The sequence below is a fragment of the Amblyomma maculatum genome, chromosome 1 (genome assembly GCF_055883805.1).
Source record: "Amblyomma maculatum isolate TAMU_Amacu chromosome 1, ASM5588380v1, whole genome shotgun sequence".
NCBI classification, from domain to species: Eukaryota; Metazoa; Arthropoda; class Arachnida; order Ixodida; family Ixodidae; genus Amblyomma; species Amblyomma maculatum.
In genome coordinates, this window is record NC_139344.1 from 260,244,323 (window position 1) to 260,266,473 (window position 22,151).

The following is a 22,151-nucleotide window of genomic DNA, read 5'->3' on the forward strand; positions in this document are numbered from 1 at the left end:
CTTAGCTTTCGCATAAAAGTACAGGGTCGCCCAAAGCACGAATTGCTAAAGCACTTTCCTGCACGCAACCTCACCATCACTCCCCGCATTTCGTGGTATAATGTTCATAAAAGACCATATTAGTTCTACTCTTGACCCAAATCTGTGCCGACACTGCAATTGCTGTCTCCAGAAATGTACAGTTAGGAGCAGTATGAGAGGGAACACGGGAGCACATGGCTTCCATGGTTTGCAAAGCACTGCCGCCGACAGGTGATAAGAATCAGCAATAAAGGTGCATGCGAAGAAAGCTTGGTCGGCTGCTTTTTATGAGCATACCCATGGTGCCACCCATTCTCGTCTGCTGTATGTGGCACTGCTTTGCGAAATGCCAAGTCCACGCACTCCCTTGTTCCCTCTCATATCGTTTTTAGCTGTACGCAGAAGTTCTTGTTGCCGAAGTGCCTGCTGGCAATGCGGTTGCCATGCTCTAACGCATAACAGCTGTGTAGCTTGCGCACCGCCTCGTTGCGATGCGGCACCAAGAACACGGTAGACGGTGGAACAAAAAATAACACGGACGAAACAAAGGAAAAATGACGACGAGACACGGAGACACCACACAACATGGTGGAACGAAGGCTACACAACAACATTTGACACAACGTGCCATTGCACAACCTATGATGATGTAGATATACCCGAGCACGCTATCGCTGCCTGGTAGCACGTGCACACAACTAGGCCAGCTAGCTTTAGTAGTGCTCCAAAGATGGTGCTTGCTTCTACTAGCAGATGTGTCTCGCGGCAGTAATTTTTGTGATGTGATCATTATGCGAGGGGGGGAAAAATCCAATTTTTGACAGTCAATGGGAGGGTGCGTGCATTATGCGAGTAAATATGGTATCGAGAAGTCAGACATTTTTTTTTTATATACAACCTGTCTACCCATGCGGTGTTTGAACTAAGGGCTGCTTATTGTGCACATATCCATCAAATACTATTCGCATCTTTCTTACAGGAGCGCAATGATGGTGATGATGAGGAACTGGCCCGCAAACTACAGGATGAAGAGGTTCGAAGCCGGAGCCGTGCTGTAAAGAAGTCTAGGGTGAGCGCTCTGTTAGCATGCATAATGAATGTTAGAATAGCGCTGTGTGTAACCTGCTTCGAGATGAGCTTACAGAAGGATCCAACTTCACCCACACATGATCTTTTGAGACCGTTGTACACATGCACTTTCTACTTCATGGAAGCACGCATGTATACAGATGGCACACACTGCTCATTATGGTAGTCGATTGCAAACCACACAATGCCAAAATCTAATAGCTGGTGTAAATGCAGCCATATCGTTAAGGAAAGATTGGAAGTTGCAGCATGCTTATAAGCTAAACGGATACAGTTGGAGACAAAATACATTGAATACTAGAATTGCCAATACAGGTTTTGCTGACAAGTAGGTCACCAGGCATAATCATGTGATGCATCTATTGCAAATGGGAACTCAGCGTGCTTGTAGTCAGGAAACCCAGTTCTCTACCCATTGAAAGAAAAGATGATGCAGCCAGACAACAATCCCTCCGTTTCGGAAGACTGAGACGTGGGGATTTTGCGTACCATTCTTCTTTTTGATGTGGTAGCATTAAAGACCCCGTTGTCCTGAAAATCCAGCTTTAAAGTGGTAAGGGAAAAATCGTGGTCATGCGTTTGGCATATGGTAACAGGCAGGTGAAATGGCCGTGCACTGACTGGACATTGGGGTTCGGTGACGTCACAAGACCACATGACATAGCCTGCCAGCTTGGGCTTCACTTTTGAGATGAGAGGGTGAGATTAGAATCCAGCCTTCCAGGATCCTTGGATACCAACTTTAACACACTGACAGGCACATTCATGTGGTCTTGGTTAAAGAGGGGCTCTATACCTATGACGGCTGGTCTTTCATGTGATAACTTACGAAGGTATACTAAATGTGCTCCTGTTTCGTGCTGTAGTACTGTACTATGGCAGTGCATGTTAAAGTACCCCACGTGATCAAAACTTTCCGGACCCCTCCACTACAGCTTCCTTCATAGCCTGAATCACTCTAGGTGATGAGAAACCACATAAACTGATGTAAACCAAACCTGTTTTCTGTTACGCCAACTAGCCCACCATTCATCATTGTGGGGTAGCAGCATTGGCGTAGGGAATTTGAGCTTCAGTGCATCATAAATTGTGAATCCAAGTGGAGCACGGGGTTTTTAAGAAGCTCATGGCTGGAGTAAAGGTCAGATTTGATATTCTTCCCTTTCTTCTTCTGCATCCCAGTTCTCCACAAAGTGCTCATTGACATGGCGGGCAACATTTAGATGACACATAGAGACGAAGGACGACAAATGCAGAGCAACAGATGAAACTTACGAACAATATAGAAATGTATTTACACTTCTACAACAAAGACTGACTGAAATCCACAAGGTGGTACACTAATAGCGCACAAACTCTCACTCGAACCGACCATTGTGGCACAAAGTGCTTACAAATAACCATGTTTGAAAATTTGAGAAAGAGGAGGAGTGCAGAGAGAGAGCTCAGATGCCATGGCACTTGCAATGCTATGCTCCTCTCCCGCGGCCTACCAAAGAGCACTAGAGTTTTCCGGAGCTTGCGGTCAGTATGTGCCGCTTTGTCTCGTTCGCGATGAGGAGGAGGGCCTGGTCTATTTAGTTGGACGCAGACGTGGGCCACTGTGCCTTCTGGCCCATTCCAGAAGGTTTTCATGGCTTTCACCGTGGTCTGTCGCCAGATGGCCTGGCGCTCATGTTAATGGGGGCAAGGCAGTGCGAAGCTGCAGTTGAGATCGAGATCGTGCATTCACTTGGGCTGCCTGCGTGAAGCAGCTTGGTTTTTTTCCATTTGCGCCATTTTCTTTGACAGGCGTGCCAAAAGTGTTTTAAAATAACCACCACAACCTTGCCTCTTGAGTACTTTGGGATATTGTCTGCAGTAGCAGGTACCATGTGGCCACTGGTACAATTTCCGAATGAGCTGTGAATTAGCTGTTCAAAATAAAGGGGTCATAAGTTGTCACAGGTGTGCTTGTAGATACAATATCACATGCAGCGAGCAGTTCACTATGTCCTTTTGGGAACATTATGTGGGCTGTATCCCAATTGGTCACTGCTCACTGAAGGAGCCATCCCTTAGGAAGAAACTTAGCAAATTTATTTTTTGTAGAAATGGTGTAGCTGGTTATTGCTTGCATTTATAGAAGATAGTGTTATACACATGAAAAGAGATTGCACTATTGTAGCACAGTCGCTTGAGGAAAAGTGGCTCTCAGGTTGGTGTGGCATGTTACATTGTTCGGTACAGTCAGACCTTTTTATAGCAAAGAGTAAAGAAATAGTAATTACAGCTGGCATTCCTAACATTCAATTTCGTCAAAGAATGCATGCAAGAGCAGGGCAGTTTGGATAATGAAGGGATGGTAAATCAGGCTACCCTTATTAGAGGAATGCAAAGGCCATTTTCAAAACGTTAGCAGCGTTTTGAAGGTTTTGCGTGATGATTCCAGTGTCCTCAAATAAACAAGTGCCAGTTAGATGGGCTTCTTTACAGCATCACCAGTGCACAACAGTGACAGGTGGAGTGCCAGCTAGGGTGTCTTCCCCACATTATAGCCTTGTTGCATGAAAAAAATGCATCAAAGTGAAAGCTACCGTCATTTTTACCGCAACAGCCCACATGAGCACTGGATCGTTAGTGCAAACCTACAAGCTTCCATGCTGGTGCTTTCAGGGCACTGTTGATGGGTGTGAAAGATGCGAGATAAAGACGCAGCAAGGATGCAAGATGAAAAAACAAGTCATGGCATGGATGCTTGCACATTACCACCAGTCACTTGTGTACTTCAACAAACCCTGCAGCCTGGCAGTGAATCAATAGAATTCATGTATCTGCTTATTGCCAACCACGTTCAATTTGTAAAGTAGAAAACGCACATGTTTATTAAGGATATTTACGAGTAGTTCGATATAGCCAATAATATGGAATATCCTTGTTAGTTATACAGTAAAACCTCGTTAATTCGGTTCGCAAGGGACTGGCAAAAATGTCCAAGTTAACTGAATTCCGGATTATTGAATTTACCATGAAAACAGCAAAAAAAAAAGGTACTAGGCATACACATGCCATTATTTCATGAAAAACCATTATTTTTGTTTTTTGTTTATTGGAATTTGCGCGATAACAATATTTTTAAGTTCCATCAAGTTGTGGTGCGCACGCTCATTCTCGCGTGATCCGACGCAAAATTCCTTCAGTACAGTGAGAGCCTCGGCGGCCTCTTGCACAGTGCGACATCGCAGCAGCGGCTGCTCATGACTTTCATCGCCGGAACAATTTCCGTCTTCATCGAGAACTTCCTATATGTCGTCATCGGTCAGGATGCCAGCGACGGTAACATAGTCGTCGCTTCACTGGAGTGACGGTCACCATTGTTGTAGAGCGCAACGGCAGCAGCAACAGGCCACATAGTAGAACAGAGCAACGGGCGCTTATTTTTATGATTTGCGCACTGTTGCCATCATATCACAAGCAATCGGGACAAAGAAATCAGCCGTGCAGTCAGTGCAGCCATTGCAGCCACGGGACAGAAAAAGGTTATACTAGTAATATAACCTCCTTGGGACAGCAGTGGCAGTCATTCGACAGCAAAATACAAACAGTTTCGCTGCCCTGACGATGATGATGGTGATATGGCTACTCCCTTTGAACCGCGTGGTGATCGGCGCCACCTAGCCACTGCTCACATGATCTGCTATCATCATCATATTTCGTGCCCTTCAGCTTCACATTTTTTTCTTTTTCTTTTTTTGGTCGCTGTTTTTCGTTTTTGCTGAATAGTGCGCAGACCGACTCGCCTTGCATAGGTTTCCCGTTGCCTGCCCACTGTGGATGCACATCTATGCTGTATGGCACTGTAACGCAGGAAAGTCGGTAGCCCTCATCCTCGGGAGCTCTCCGAGTTAATCGATGTGCGGGTAAATGCCTCCGAGATAATGAGCGTCTTCCGTCATTGAATTATACACAGTCTTGCCGGGACCGCGCAGCAAGCCCGAGTTAACCGAATTTCCGAGTTAATGAGGTCCGGATAAACGAGGTTTTTGCTGTATTGACGTTACACTTCCTGGTAGGGTCGGAATATCTGTACTGCACATTTAACTTGTGTAATTTGCAGCTGATTTTTTTTCTTTCTTTTTTTGTGTGTGTGTGTAGGGAGCAGTTTTAAACGTGTGGGCTTTATATGAGCACTTCGAGTAAATGTAGAGGAATCTCTATTCTAAGTGGTCCAGTTGTGGAAAACCAGGTTATGCAGTGCTTATTTTTTATTTTTTCAGTGGCACATTCTTGTACTACAATTTTTCATTGTATAGACTTTGGAGCGGTGTAATTTGCAACATAATCCAATTTAGGATAATGCTGCTGGTTATTGAAAGTTCACATAATCATTATGCTATTGTATGCTGATATAAGTCTATTTGGATTAAGTTCACTTTGTCTAGTGTTTTCTTCGTTGAAATGGTTGGTTTGTGGGGTTTAACATCCCAAAGCAACTCGGGCTTACAGAGACACCTTTGTTGAAAGGATTGTATTGAATTTGCTCATAATGATTGTGTGTTATTTGCAGCCTCCCAAGAAAGAGCCGGTGAAAGCTAAAAAGGCCGCAAAGTCGTCCGGAACAAAGCGAGGTAAACAAACTTGCATGTTCATTCCTGCCATCTTGCAGGGTGTAGCAATTAGTGGCTTTGTCTATATGTTTAGGTGTTCAGCTAGCATTTCAAGTTGAAATTCAGAGCTCCAGAACAAATACCGTATTTGCTCTCATTACGCTCGCATTTTTTTTTTTTTTCGAGGAAAATTGGTGCTAAGTTGGGGGATGCGATAATTATGTGGGGAAAATTTTCGAGCAAATGTTTTAAGGCGCTAAAAGCAAATATATATAGGTGTGTATTGGGATTCTTAGGTCAGCATATAACCATAACATTACTTTCAAGCAAAACTTACCCTTGTTATAAAAGTACAGGGTCACCAAAAGCACAAATTGCTAAAGCTCTTTATTTGCCGCACGCAGCCCCATTATCACTCCCCGCGTTTCGTAGTATATAATGCTTACAGCAGACCATACAGTTCTACTCATGATCAGAGGCTTGACCCGAGTCTGTGTCGACACTGCAATCGCTGTCTCCAGTAGCGTACTACGCAGAACTCGTTGACGCCGAAGTGCCTGCTGGCAACGCAGTTGCTATGCTGTAGCGCAGGGGTTCTGAAACTTTTTTGCTTGGAGGAACCCCAAAAGCCTTCAATAAGTTCCAAGGACCCCCCCCCCCCCCCCCCCTTCCGCTTTCACTTACCAGCAATGTTGTCGAGTGCATTTTTTCAAAAAGAGAGAGTTGCAAAGGTTAAATGTTTATTGCACAGATTAATACAAATACTAATGTGATGGGTGGTACTGCTTCCCTTTTAAGAGCAAGTCAAAGCATGGCTCGGTAGCACTCAGAGCCAGTCTCATATCAGCTGCCGGGCCAAGATGGCTCCTGTGCTTGTTCTTCAGATAGGCGAGGGCTGGAAATGCCTGTTCACATGCATATGTAGTTGCAAAGGGAAGCAAAATGTCCACTGCCCTTTCAAAGAGGCATGGAAACAGTGGAGCTCTCCCCATCCAAAATGTCGCCAAGCCTTCACCATTAAATTTCTCTTTGAGAGCAGTGCTTGCCCTGAGCTCTAGAAACTCTTCTCAATATCAACAGTGTCAGTATTGAAAATTGTCACATCAACACGAAAAGGTGATACTAGTCATTTGACCGTTTCAACTTCTGGGAAGTACTCAGCTAAGTGAGCCCTGAGAGTACTCAAGTGTGCTGAACCCCACCGGGGTGGCGCAGTGGTTACGGCGCTCGACTACTGTTCCCAAGGACACGGGATCGAATCCCGGCCTCGGCGGCAGCTTTTCGATGGAGGCGAAAAGCAAGGCGCCCGTGTGCTGTGCGATGTCAGTGCACGTTAAAGAACCCCAGGTGGTCGAAATTTCCTGAGTCCTCCACTACGGCGTCTCTCATAGCCTGAGTTGCTTTGGGACGTTAAACCCCACAAACCAACCAACCAACCATCAAGTGTGCTGAGAACAAAGACATATCAGCAGATGACACTTCACAGCCACTAAGTCTTTTGAACGGACTAAAGTCACCTCTGCTCACGCAGCTCATCCAGGCCTGCAGTTTGCGGCAAAATCCTTTGATTTGCTCAGAAGCATTAACTAAGGTGGTTTGTTGGCCTTGCAAGCTCTGGTTCAATGTGTTGAGATGCTCGAACATGTCTGCAAGATAGGCCAACCTTGCCATAAAAGCTCTGCATGAACGGCTAGTGCATTTTCTGAGAGAAATGTGGCCAGCTCATCTCGCAGGTCGAATACTCGGCTCAACACATTGCCGCGCGACAGCCAACGCACTTCTGTGTGTAGTAGCAGGTGTTCATGAGCTGCGCCTATTTCATTACAAAGTGCCTTGAAAAGACGAATGGCTTTTGGCTTTGCTTTAATGCAGTTCACAGTTTTCACAACCTGGCTCATGACAGCCATGAGATCGGGGCTCAGTTCCTTCGAGGCAAGGGCTTCTTTGTGAATCATACAGTGTGTGAAAATAGTGTTGGCATTTACTTGCTTAATTAAAGCTATTAGCCCTTTCACGTGCCCAGTCATCGACTTCGCACCATCCGTGCACACGGCTACGCATTTGCCCCATAGGAGCCCCGTTTTACCAAAAAATTCATTTAGCGCGTCAAATAAGTCCTTTCCTGTGGCAGTTGTCTTCAGTTCAAGGCAACACAGAAACTCCTGCACAATGACGCCATTGGAAATAAACCTTGAAAATGCCACCAGCTATGGGTATGGGTACCCAGAAACGTCGCAACTCTCATCCACGGTGATTGCAAATTTTGGAGAGCTTTTGGCACTATTAATTACTTGCTCTTCCACATCCTACGCCATTTCGCGGATCTTCCGGCTAACAGTGTCGTTCGAGCATGGAATTTGCATTACTTGTTCGATTGTTCTTCTCCAAGCACAGTCTTCACCACATCCTGAATACAAGGCATGATGAGGTCTTCGCCGATAGTGTGCGGTTTCAGTTGCTTGGCGATTCTGTAGCTGAGGAGGTATGACGCCTTTGTTTTGCCGAGAGATGGTGTCGATTTCTGCAACAAGATACGCTAGTGTTAGAAACGCGACTTCCCTATCGTAGTCAACAAATTTTCTTACCTGGTAGTGAGAGTCCAGTTTTTGCGCATCGAACAGTTGCTTTCTTCTTTCAAAATACTCGACTGGCCTGACTTTGAAGGCCGGGTGCTTTGTAGCCAGGGGACGCGACAGCTTGGCCGGATTCATCGAGCTGTTAGCCAAAACCTCGCAGCATATAACACATTGCGGATTTCCTCCACTTTGCGCAAAGCCATATGCAAGATAGCTGCTATCGTACAATCTCCCTTTTGCTTTCTGGCTCATGATGCTAGGGCGAAAGAACTGCGTGTTAAGATCCAGCGGCTACCTCGGCGACATAACGAGCTTCTTTTTGGTTGCCTAGGCTTGGCTTGGCTTCACGACGGCGGCGTGGGTAGTGCCATCTGGTGACGACAAACAGAAGTGCCTATAAAAATGCATGGCCTCCAAGATTACGTCCGTGCGCGTTTCAGAAACGCGCGCAGACGTGATCTCGGATGCCACGGAAAACGGGTAGGCATGTGGATTTGATCGTATGCAAAAAAACGTCCGCTGTCGACGCCTGCTATCGTGGGCGTGACACACAAGATTGTTTTTTGAGGCTACGAAGAGTAAAAATTAGCTTTAACGAATCAAGCGCTGTTTGTTTCGCGTGTGTACACTAAAAATGAACCTGAAATGGGGATCGGCCGGTGAGGGTTCTCGCAGAACAAAGACAGGCCGCGGAACTCCTGTGTTCCGCCGAACCCAGTTTGAGAACCCCTGCTGTAGTGCATACTCGAAAGCTTTCAGCTTAAAAGCAGCTGTATAACTTGCGCACCGCCCCATTGCGATGCGACACCAAGAACACGATAGACAGTGGAACAAAGCAAGTAACACGAACGAAACAAAGAAACAATGACAACGAGATGCGGAGACACCTCGCAAAATGGCGACGACTACGAGCATCATGGAGGTAAAAAAAAGAAAAACGACAAGCATAACCTATGATGATGATGATCTGCCTGTGCACACTGTCGCCGCCTGGTAGCACGTGCACACAACGAGGCCAGCTAGGTTCAGTAGCGCTTCAAAGATGGCGCTTGTTATTACTAGCAGACGACTCTCGTGGTGGTGATATTGGTGGTGCGATGATTATGCGGGGGAAAAAAAGAAATTCCAATTTTTGACACCCAATGTTGGTGGTACGAGCATTATGCGAGTAAATATGGTATAGTAGAAACATCATAACCACAGTTTTTGTTGCTTTGTCAACAACACAAGCATTCAGTTCAGTTTGTTACTGTCGCCGACTGATCTTTCGGATTCTCTAGAGACCGCAAAAACTTGAAAAATCAAATGTCACTGAAAAAAAAAAAAAAAACGCCCAGTTTACTTATCTTTTGATTTCCAGTGTAGTGAAGAGGAAGTCAGTACAGGGAAGGATTGTTAATCTAAAACTTCTGTAATTCGAATCATTGGATAATTCGCAGGTATGACTTGTTCCAGCGAATTTCAATAATGTCTATGCAGTCGACGACCGATTTTTTTGGACTCTCATTGGGCCGCGAAAATGTCCGAAAAGTCGGGCAGTCCAAAAAAACGAATAAGCACTAAAAAAGCTCAATTTATTGCCTATTGTTGACTTTGAGGCCGGAAAAAGTCATAAATGCTTTTCTGCACCACGCTCCGCTTCCGTACTAACAGGTCTGCCGGAATTTCGGCGAGAGTCATAGTGTCGCTGTAAGCTGATGAAAGGGTTGCGACTGCTTGCATCAGCTCAGCTTGCATCGGCTGCGCTGCTGCAGGTGAGTCGTCGTCGTCACTCTGAGACTTGGCAACCACTTGGCGAATAATTTCTGCATCTGTGAGCCCAGCGCACAGTTCCAACTCGTGGTCCACGTCTGTGAACTCTGAAAACGAGACGGCCGATGGAATTTCGGCACTTGCAGTGCAAAGGTCGTCAATGAGCTGCTCACTGCCTGACAGCTGCTCGACGACGCTCTCATCGTCCAAGGCAGCCGACTCGTCATTCAACACAAATCCTGCGTGGCGGAAGCAATTGCGCAGCATTGTGGGGGCCACCAACTTCCACGCATTGGCGAGCATACTAAGTGCTCCAAGCAAATCGACAGAGTAGGTTTTTCTACTGTCGAGGCACACCACCACCACCAGCCACTGGATCACAACACCGACTCTGTTGAGTGCCTTCTCGCTGCCGCGTTGCACGGAAGAAAAAAAAAAAAAAAAGCTTTTTATAAAATCCGGAAACAGCTCCTTGAAGAACTGAAGCAGATTCAAATAAATGCAAGCCATATTAGCGATAGACCGTAGTTCTCGCATCAGCCTGACCATGGCTAGGCCTACTCGCTATGCTTGGCAACGCACGTGAAACGCATGGTAAACACACAGAGGAACAGGAAGTCGAAACAATCAAGCTAAAAGAAAAACACTCCGGCAGCGAGCAGCGACGTTGTTCCAGAAGCGGAAGCTGCTAGGCAAATAATATAGCCTCGATCCAGCGTCAGTTTAGCTGAGGAGCGGCACACAAGGCCGGCACCGGTTTCGAGGATATCAAAGGAAAAAGTAAACAAACAAGATGGTAGCGACACCGCTCAAAATGTGTGACAGTTGGCCTGGCTGACGCTTGGAATCTCCGAAAAATCGAATAGCCCTCCTTAGAGTGTCCGAAATTTTGAGCTGCGTAATACATTGACTTTATAAGGTATGTTTTGGGGCCGGGAAAAAGTCTGAATAATCAAGCATGTGCGAAAAATTGGGTGTCCGAAAAATCAGTCGTCGACTGTATATAGAAAAAAAAGTGTTGATTTGAATTTGTGTTAGTTATGCCACAGATAATTCGAACTTTGCACCATTGCATCTGGCATCCAGCATATGGACAAAACATTGCCCTTCCTCGCGATGTGGCAGTGAAGTCACTGGGTTACATTGCCATCTTAATGGGAAGAGAGTCTGTAAAAAATGTAAGACTGTGTAAAATCATAATGACGTCATGACTTGTGTGGCGGCCATTGATGGAAGTTTCTTCCTTTCTGTTCTATGCCACCTCTAACAATTGTAACCGCAGTAAAAGCTCATTAGTTGCGGCTTCCGGTAATGCAGAAATCAAGCAAATTAAAAAATTAGGCACGATCCAGCAGCCAGCGCCTATGTAAGGCTATGACTCGGATTTTTGCTAATCCGGGTGCGACGAGTCTTGCACCAGTTAATTCGAACAGGCTTCCAGAAGTGGGCCACATCCAGTTATGGTCGGCACATTGCGATTGCGAAAAATAGCTCTTTTCAGACCTGAATTGCATGCTCGTGCACATCTGACGTGGACATGCAATGAAGAACAGACTGCTACGCTTCTGGGATTTGCTGACCACTTAGTTTCAGTTGGCTTTGTTGATGATAGTAAATAATGTCTTAATGAATTATCGATGAATACTTAATGTGAGAGGAGTTTGGCCACCATATGATCATTGTTGGTTGCATTTATTAGAATGAAAGGCCCGCCGCGGTGGCTCAGTGGTTAGGGTGCTTGACTACTGAGCCCAAGGATTTGGGATCAAATCTCGGCAGCAGCGGCAGCAGCTTTTCGCGAATAAGCGCAGTGCCCGTGTGTTGTGGGATGTCAATGCACCCTAAAGAACCTCAGGTGGTTGAAATTTTCGGAGTTTTCCACTACACTGTCCCTTATAGCCTCAGCTGCTCGGATGTTAAACCCTATAAACCAAACCATACCAAGTCGAAAGGCTTGCTAGGAGAGCTGAAATCGTGCATGTGGGCTAGTTTTATTTTGTTCAAGTGTGCAATACTTTTAATTAATATTAAGACATTCCTAATTTAAAATCGAATTTGGCTCCCAGTTGACATGCAGATGAGATGCGGTACCAAATGTTTAGTGCAGCTGGACATTTGCCAGCTCCGATTCTTTAATCTGATTCTGAAAGCTCATTACACGGGCATTGTGGTATTTTGCTTTCGCTGAAATGTAGCCACTTGCATTACAGTCCAGAAAACAAACTCATGCCCCATAGTAGTTGTTGCTGCTTTCGGTGGGCTGAATTGTTTCTTACGCAAGTGTCTCAACTCTGTGCCACATTACATCAGAAAGTTAAACAGTCCTTGAGTGTGAATGTTTTTAAGCGTGTTTTGTTCTGCTAGAAATTTCACTGCACTTTACCTTTGGTGTCTGATTGAATCTTCCTTCCCTGCTTGCTTTCTTTATTGCAGAGTCTGCATACTCGAGGAAGTGTGCTCTTTCTGCAGAGCTTGCAGCAGTGGTTGGTGCCGAACAGGTATTCCTTCATATTTCTGCAATGAAATGTGGCTTGGCTGTGGAAATGCTGTTCGTTTGCTTTTTTTTTTTATGCTTTAAAGAGATATTTTATTGCGTCTTATTTTAACATGGGCTTTGTCTGCGCTGTTGCACTGGTAGAGAGTTATAGTGTAATGCAATCCACCACTGCACATGCCCAGATTGCCTTGACTGGGCGAGATGGCGCCACATGCTGTACAGCAGCACGTTTGCCTGCCACATCAGGACCAATCAGCGTGTGAGCACTAGTGATTTAGTGCCGCGCAGTAGCAGTTCACGGTGGCGGATTGCGAATCGCTCTATACTGTATCAAATAATGAAATCTAATAACGTGTACGCTGTACAAGGCAAAGCTTTGTCATAATTGGTCTGCTTTTGCTTAAAAGGGGAAGCTGCCCTTGAGCACGAATTTTTTTATTGCTCGAGATATTTAAGTGAAACATTCTGGGTAGAGTCATGCACAACCATTCGAAGAACTGCCAAGTTTCTTGGAGCTGGGTTCAATGGTTTTCAAGTTAGAGGAGATTATCAGAATGGTTTACATAGGCCCCTTAGGACAGGCCTCGAGAATTTACAAAATGTGCTAGCACTGTGAAATTCATTATGGTCATTCTTGGCAAGACAAAGCCCTTTCTCTAAATTGGTTCGCTGAAAAATTTGAGCACAGCCCCAAAATCAGTGATATTAACAGGGGTGCAACAGCTGCGCCCATAGCGTCATTTTGATACAGCTGCATATTTCTGCGCCATAAGCGGGAAATTTGCTAAATTTGCACCACGCTGTGTCAAAATTCTCCGAGAAGCCGCAAAAAATTTACCATACTCGGGGACAACTTTCCGCGGCCGTGGTATGGCCAGTCACGACGTTTCAGACACTGCAGTGTGCGTCACTGGCATTTTAATTAGTTTTATTTTGAGATGGCATCACGCCGTTTTAATGCCTACTCATAGTTTTCTCACTTGCATCCGAGTGCTTCCTCCACTCTTTGAGTACGCTGAACCGTGGCGGTTTAAGGATGCTTCACTGCATGGCTCACAGCTCGTGTGGTATGTGAAGCGTCTCCATAACGCAAAGGGGCGTTCGTAACGACCGGCACCACTGTTACTGTGTTGCACTGCGAAAAGAGCCGTTGTGGTACTTGTGATTTTAGAGCAGTACTTGCAACACTGTGTTTTAAGCGCTGCATGCTTTTAATGGGTTTAGCTCTAGTATTTTTTGTGCGGCTCTTGGAAGTTTTCAATATTTTGCGGGGCCATTCATTTACAGCAAGGTTCTTCTTATGTTGCCTCGTCGATAGACTCACTTTCCCGTCGTCAGTAATGTAGGAGGTGCGTCAGTTATGGCTTCTGTGTTAGTGCTAAAGTGGTATACGGGAAATTTATTTCGGGCGTCAGCAGGTCGGGAAACGCGCAGCAGCATTGAATTCCTTAACGCCGGAGTGGAGCCCAAGACTGCCAAAATTAACATTTACGGATGCTGGAAATTCTAAATACTTCTGCTCTGTGCACGAAATATATAACCTAATATCTCGAGTCATCGCCTACCTCCCCTCAATCAAAATATTGTATCTAAAAACTCCGAATCTTGCCAGCCCACAGAAAGCAGAAATCACGGGCTGAAGGCGTGCTCGCTCGTCAGTTTTCTTTGCTTATGACTTGCTTTTTTTATCTGCTTTTGGCATTTGCCCTTTTGCCTTTTGGTTGCTGTTTTTCTTTCTCTTTTCTTTTTTTTCTTTTTTCTGTGTCTGCTTTTCAATCAACATTTTGTTTGCACTGAACTCGCTTTTGGGTACAGGCTGATCGCAGTCATGGCTTCGAATTGAGCTCTTCTGGAGCTGCCCTCGTACGACACAAGCTGTGGATTTTGCAGACATTAAAACATTGTTGTATGAGTCTTGCGAGCGAGATAACATCCCGTGATTAAGATTGTCAAGTGTGCTAGATGCAAAAAAAATGCATCTTCTCTAGCTTTCTCCATTTCTTTTCTGTAACCTCCTTAATTTTATGGCTCACATCCTTTTTTTTTTTCTTTTTTTTTAGTGTGATAGCATGTCTTGCAATACAAACGCTTATTTACAAAAATAGGTACACGCAGCACCGGTGATAGGCGGTCCTTACTAGATTTCCGCATCTTTTCATTTTTTGTGCCGAAAGTAAGGTTTCTTCCATATTTAACGGCTTCAAAATGTGAGTTCATGCTGCAAAGGGCAGTGTATTTTTCCTGCGAGCTGCTCCAATTATACATTTTTCTGCTCCAACGCTAAGATTTTGCTGCTCCAAAAATTGCTACAAATCCCATTTGAGCTGTTGCATCCCTGTATTAATTAGACTTGCATTAATCAAGTTTTAACTGTTTGTCAATAATTCCAAGCCCAATATTCTGAAAAAATGATCTTGTCTTTCCTTCAGAAATCTATTGAGGTAGGAAATAAAACAAACCTAATGAAAATCTTATAAGTGGTTCCTGAGATACGGCTTCCTAAGCAGCCACATGGGGCAAAAAAGTGATTCTGGGAAAATGGTCTTGGAAGGCTGAGAGAATGCTGGCTTTCTTGTTTATTGAGATATTTCAATTAAATGTTTAGGGTAGGCTAATAGCATGGACGTTGGAATAACTACTAAGTTTCATAGAGGTGTGCGTGGTTGTTCTCAAGTTACAGGTGTACTACAGTCGAACCCGGATACAGTTGAATCCCGCTATAACGAAATTCACGGTGCACGAAAAAAAATTCGTTCTCGCGGAACTTCGTTATCGCAAAAATTTGACGTGAAACGCAGAAAGAATTGCCCAAGCAGCAGCAAAGGCGTTTAATGCCAAAAATCTGTAAGCTTGGTTTACTTACGCTTCACGGCGAGCAACGCCGTCACGCGATTTTCGCACTCGGTCAGCAAACCCATTGCAACATCGTCGTCTCGGACAGCAACGAAATTCCTGATGACATCAAAAGCGTCCATCACCTGTACGGCGGTTGCCGCAGCCGGCGCTTCCTGTACGTCGTCGTCTTCTTCATCGGAAGAGTCCTTATCATTCCGGGCAGCTTTTATGATCTGCTCATCACTCACATCTTCGTGAACAACAACACAAGCGTCAGCGCCGATGTATTCGTCGAGCTCGAGATTAGGCGGCACGGTTCCTATTTCTCCCAGCGTTTTCCAGGCGGCCGCGATCCCCGGAGCTGGTGACGCCTCTTCGTCGTCGTCTGTAACGCCTGGTGTTAGGCCAGCAGAGTGTACGGGTCGACCTTCGGCAAATCCGGCGTGCCTGAAACAGTTCACAATTACTGAGCGCCCCAGTGTGCTCCAGGCAGCAGACATAATCTGCAGTGCCACGTACAAGTCCACTTTCGTGTCTCGGCCGGTTTCAGTGTTAAAAAGCAGCCGCTGAATTAACCTCCCGCGGTAAGCGCGCTTCAGGCTAAGAATCACGCCCTGATCGAGAGGCTGTAAGACAGACGTGCAATTGGGAGGGAAAAACCTCAGCTCCGTGTTAGTGAGCTTGACTTCGTCGGAGTGATGCGCTGAACAATTGTCCAAAAGCAAGCAAACTTTACGGCCCTGCCGCTTCATGTCGCGGTCGAATGCCATCATCCACTCGGTGAAAATAGCGCGGGTCATCCATGACTTGTTGTTCGCCTTGTACTGCACAGGTAGGCTACGAGTTCCCTTAAAACAGCGCGGCTTGGCACTTTTGCCTATGACTAACGGCGGACGCTTGTCCGAGCCATCCATGTTTGTGCAAAGCAGCACTGTGATGCGTTTTTTGCTGTGTTTGCCGCCGTGACAGCGCTGCCCCTTGAAGTCGAGCGTCCTAGCCGGCAACATCTCGTAGAATAGCCCGGTCTCGTCGGCGTTGTAAATGTCTGCAGGCGCGAAGTTGCTTAAAATTCCGGCCATGTTACTCGCCTTCCAAGCAGCTGCTCCGTCCACGTCTGCTGACATTGACTCGCCTCACAACACTTTTCCAACGATGTTATGGCGGGCCTTGAAACGGTTTAGCCAGCCAATGCTGGCTTTAAAATCATCAATGCCAAGTAGGCATGCATAGTTCAAGGCTTTCTGCTGGACGATGCTTCCGGACAGGGGGACGTTGCTGGCTCGTGCTTCCACAAACCACGCATGCACTGCTTTGTCCAACTCTTCATGGAGGGGCCGCATCACCTTTTTGTGCTTCGAGGATGTGCCTGAAGCAAGTGCCAATCTCACGCTGTCCTTATTGCCTAGAATCGTTGACAGCGAACTTGCAGGAATTCCGAAGTCTTCAGCAATTGCCGCTTTCTTCCTTCCGCTTTCTGCTTGGGCGATTATTTGAGCTTTTTGCTCAAGGGAAAGAGTTTTGCGTTTTTTCACTTGCGTTGCCATCGTGTCCTGCGGATGAAAACTCGTCGTTGTCGAAGAGAAAGGCAGCGAGTGAACAACGTGACCACGACACAAAGCCAAAATGGCGGAACTGCAATCACGTGATTTCATGCTTAATGTGGCTTTGGATTTGACTTGGACTTCTCGCCAATAAAACTAGTTTCGGTTTCGATTTTGAACGCGAAAATTTCGTTGAAGCGGAAACGCTCTGCAAAAATGGTTCGTTGTGCAGAGAAATTTAGGCCATTAATTCTTATAGGATACTCGCGGGGAATAAAAAATTATTCGTTGTCGCGGAAATTTCGTTGTGGCGGTATTCGTTGTGGCGGGATTCAACTGTATATCGAACTCGAAGGGGATCGCGAAATAGTTCGATATATCGATAATTCGATATACAGAAATCGGCTTGAGACACCGCTTGTGATCGTGAAAAATTATACTCTATTTGTTGCGTAATGAACCCACCCCCCTTTCTTTTTGCCCCCGAGAATTTAAAAAAAAAAAAAAAAAAAAAAACAAGCGTTCGGAGGCGCGTCCCTTCGTTTCGACCGTCGCATCCACAGCTCATTTATTGCCAGCGTGCCAAGATGCTACGCAGGGATAATGTCACAGCGTGTTTATCTTTTGTCTATACTTTTGATAGATCCTGTGGTGGCAGGGAGCGAACTTGGCAGAGTGCCTGGTTCGATTTATCGCGCCGCACCCGCCATGTTTGGGGCGGGCATAGTCCACTGCCACAAAATTATTGGAAGCGTGATAGCTGCAAATGTCGTTTGAAGAAAACAATGCTAAAAGTCTGTGTCATGATCGCAGCTGACTGCGTGATTTCGTTGATTCATAGATGTAAGAATAGTTTTTTAGATGAATACTATCACGGTGGAAGAAAGAGAGGTGCTCCGACGGCGCTGCGAGGAGCGGCCGCCTAGTGTGACATTTACGCATGGCATGGCCGCCAGGGGCAGCGCGGGTACTGGGGGCCTGTCTCGTCGCTCGTTTCGCTGGCGTTTCTATGGGCGCGCCTAGGACGGGTGCTTGTTTTTGACACATAGGGGCGTTCGCCTGCTTGAAACAATTACTAGTTTGGTTGGAATTATGTACCTTTATATTTCTACCCATTTTCTAGGTTATAATTTGACTCGGGGCCGCATGAATGATTTCTTAATTGATATGCAGCTCTGCGGTTTACGACAAACACGAGTAATACAATATTTCCTTAAGGGGAGATGCGCGTCGAAAAAGCGAGTTTTCCGAGTAATTTTTCAGTTTTGAGTTTTTGCCTGTAAAATTATCTTTGAACATTTAGCTACAACTTTCTAAAAGATCAAGGCAAAATTCGATAGTGAAGTTAGTAAAAAGTCCATTTTATTCAACCACGGTGGCTCGAGAAAGTGCTATTTTCCGCGCAAATCGTCAATTTTCGTGCGCCTATACCTCGAGAACGCCGCGTCGCCCGCCATTGCCGTTTGCTGGGAGAGGTTGAGTAAGCCTTTCTCTTGTAGATAGCATCTCTCGCAGTTTCGTATCTCGGCTGCAAATAATAAAAAAAACGTTTTCCGCGCACGCTTCGAGCGTCCCTACTGGACCTTTTAAATCACGTGGTGCTCTAGAGAGGCCGCCATTGGCCTAGACTGATACGACGCTGTGGCGAAGCCTACCTCCTGCTTTCGTTTTGTGCAGCGTTTGGATCGCGCTACATCGTGCTCTGCTAGTTCTTTTCAGCGGCCTTTTAGCATTTGTTGAGTTCGCGATGAACGACACGCAAAAGCGCAACTTCCGAGCTCGAAAGTCTCGGTCGAAGAACCCGTACCGAGGACGCCGTCGCGGACCTCACCGGAAAACTGCAGCGGGAGACGCAAGCTAGTCCTAACCAGGCCAACGTGCACTCGGATGAGATCGATGCCGCGGTGAACTTTGTGAGCACCTCGGAGGTGAAGATTGGACTCTTCAAGGAAGATAGGGCAGCATGCGGTCATCGATATTCTAAGAGTGTTGCGATATGCGAGATTAGCACGCTTACGGTGCTGGTAAGCGGTGCTGCTTGCCCTACGTGCCGCGAACCGGTGGAAAAGCGAAAGGGGATTTCAGCCTTTCTTGAGCTGCACTGTGAAAGTAGCGAGTGCCTAGCATCAGTGCTTTCTGCTGTGCATACCTCGAGCCGCGTTGTGCCCGGTGGACTTGCAGATAGCGCCAGTGGAAATCGGGACTATCGGAGTCGAAGCTCTCGCGACAGCTTCGCCGTCAACGTGAAGGTGGTGGTGGCTGCGCGCGCGATTGGCATCGGACACGAACAGCTGTCGCGATTTTGTGCAATTCTTGACCTGCCGAACCCATTACACCACAAGAACTTTGCTGCTATCGGCAAGAAAGTTCATGGTGCGGCCATGAAAGCAGTGGCAAGAAGTTTCATGTGCTTTTGTTGTGTTTATGAAAAAATACAGATGTTTGAAACTTTCAAATGCAATTTTCTCCATTCGTAGTTTTCAGCATTTTTTACATTTTGTGCAACAAATTTTGAGTACTTTCAGTGGTCAGATTTGGATGAAATTTTGCGCACAGCCTCTTCAAAGTGTGTAGAATGTTGTTATCTACCTGGTTATAAAAAATCTCTTGAACTTTTTTTGAAAAAAATTCAGAATGTTGACACATGGTGCCCAAAATATACACATTGGTGTTCCTGAATTTTTTTTACAATTATAGGATAAAATGAATAAATTTGAAGTAGCTTTCGGCATACTATATTACCAAAGCAACATAATGAGCTATTGCAAGCTGGTCTAAACATGCATTTCATTATCAAAAAAGTGTGCACAAAAGGCCCTATATTGTGCTTTTGCAGACACTTCTACACAAAAACTAATAAAGATATGTGAAAAGTAAAAACATATTTGGAATCTGCATTAAAAACTCTATAAATGGCCTATGTTTCATAACCTTAGGTTCAATATTAAAGAAAAAGTGTTTGCGAGGAGCATCTCCCCTTAAGCACTCCTGTGAACGGCGCGTAAAGAACATCCAAAGGAGTGCAAGATGACTATGTGAGCCTTCACAGCTACCAGCATATGCAAAGTTTCAGGTACTGTCGCGCTGAAAAAAAAAAAAAAAAAAAAAAAAAAAAAAAAAAAAAAAACCGAACACACTTACATTCGCGCACTCCGCTATTTGATTTTTTTTCTCGCCGTTCTCTTTTTCGGTTGATAGCAAAAACACGCTAATGTCCTGATTTATTGCGTTACGGACAATTGTAGAAGGCTTTTGCTGCAATCCAAATGTAAACATCACGCAAGAAATTTAAACAGAGGAACCCGTAGGCGCGCCTTTGCTCGCATTTCTTTTTATTGCCATTACATGTGCGGGTCGTGCATTACTTGAAGACAGGATGCTGTAGGGCGATTCCATGCAAGATCAAATAAAGGATGGTCGGCCGACCTTATAAATTGATTTTAAAATTTTGATATACTGCTGCCCGATGACTGGAAAGAAGATATCTGCAATTGGTTGTGCTGCCAAATTTTTTTTTCGGGGCATAGGAAATTAATAATACCGAAGGAGTGGAGTGCCGCGCTTATGTTCTCTGTTGTTTTTGACAACTTTGGTTATTGATTACATTGATTACAGAAATTATAATAAAGTTAGGTAGCTGAAAATAGTCTCACTAAAAATATGCATGGTTTTGTTTGTATTCAGATAATCTTTTTTTTCTTTGGGGGGGAAGGGGGGGGGGAGTGTAGATTTGTTTATTTACATGAACAATAAAGGAGAAGTTGGTGCCGCATAGCGGTTCCGGCTACTCCTTTCCACCAGATTTGTAAGAAACACCTAGTCTGTTTTTATGAAATCTCCTAAAATATAATAATTAGTTTTCACTGGAAAGGAAAGGCGTAGTATCTGTCACAAATGTTCTGTGGACACCTGACCCGCGCCTTAAGGGAAGGGAGGAGTGTGGGAGTGAAAGCGCAAAGAGAGAAAAATGTGCCGCAGTGGATGGCTAAGGAGTAATGTCGACCACTCGGGTATCTTTAAAGTGCACTGACATCGGACGCCTCTTCTTTTCGCCACCATCGAAAAGCAGCTGTCGGCGGTCGGGATCGAACCACGGTGCTCCAGCACAGTAGTCTGGCATCTTAAAAACTGCACCAGCGCGCGGGCGAAATCGGCCCAGGAAATGAAATTTTGCCTATTTTGCAGGCCTTTGTCTCAAAAACCGTTTGTGATAGGAGTGGCAATACTTCCACACTATGTTCTCAGCATATTTATCTATTAAACTGCGAAAGCTTATATTTATATAACGTTTCAATATACAGACATACGATCGCGGTAATTTCAAGAAAACAGCGCGAGCAATGAAAACTTTTGAAGACAAGTAATTTTTCTTATATTTCTTAAACTTTATCCCCTATTTTCCTTTGCTTCAGCTTTCAAATTCATTGAAAAGATATTGCATAATTTCGTTGCGCTAGTAATTACGGCCACTCCAATAACGCCCTTGCGCAAGTCTCAGCGCACGACACAGGATTAAAGATTCTACGACATTTGTGAATCGCATACTGTTTTTCAACTGTGGCATAATATTGTATTTTCTCATTTATGTCCTGGCGTTGCAAATTATCTGGCAGACACCGTAGTGAATGATTCTGAAATTTGTACGCGTGGTGTTCCTGATGCGTTTGTGGCATCGGGCAGCACAGAGATGTTTTTTGAGTCTTACCTTCACCAAAACACGGATTTCGCAAAATACGATAAAGTTCAATGAGCAAGCAACATATTCCAAATATTACTAGTGAAATGAAGAAATTGTTAAGGCCCATGGAGAATTGCCTCATTAAAACAGAATGTTTCTTGGCTGCAATCATTTACTTTAATCATTCGACGATGCACATTACCTTCGTTCCTGTGCACGGTTTCTTTGTTTCTTTCATGCAGTCCAGCCTATGCATGCCTGCATGAAGTGTGAACCGCAGATCGAACGCACGGCAAAAGCCCCCGTCCGACTGTGTGGATGCTGTCAGAGGTAGACACGCGCATCCGGCTACAGATAGCTTTGCTTTTTTGTGTTCGATACTTCACTTTGCCACTGGAGCGCCACGTTCATTCTGATACTATCTGGTGCAGCGCAGTTTCTCATGTGGCAACGGTTGTCATGCCCGCAAGGATGAAGCAGACGCTCAAACCTCCCCGACAGCGCTTTAATCTTGCTTCCTTCACCTTCATGTAGTCGGCGTCTGGTTGCGATGCGAACAAGGGGCGGATAGAATAG

General features: G+C 45.3%; 1 protein-coding gene across 1 annotated transcript in view; it reads left to right on the forward strand.

Annotated features, from left to right (window-relative positions):
• The window catches only part of LOC146206358 (uncharacterized), a 54,745-nt gene that overhangs the window by 12,874 nt on the left and 19,720 nt on the right, over positions 1-22,151 (forward strand). Inside the window, exons 4-6 of the mRNA XM_084591027.1 lie at positions 1,001-1,090; positions 5,657-5,717; positions 12,458-12,522. Of these exons, the coding sequence (XP_084447153.1) occupies positions 1,001-1,090; positions 5,657-5,717; positions 12,458-12,522 (216 nt within the window). The remainder of the gene's footprint in view (positions 1-1,000; positions 1,091-5,656; positions 5,718-12,457; positions 12,523-22,151) is intronic.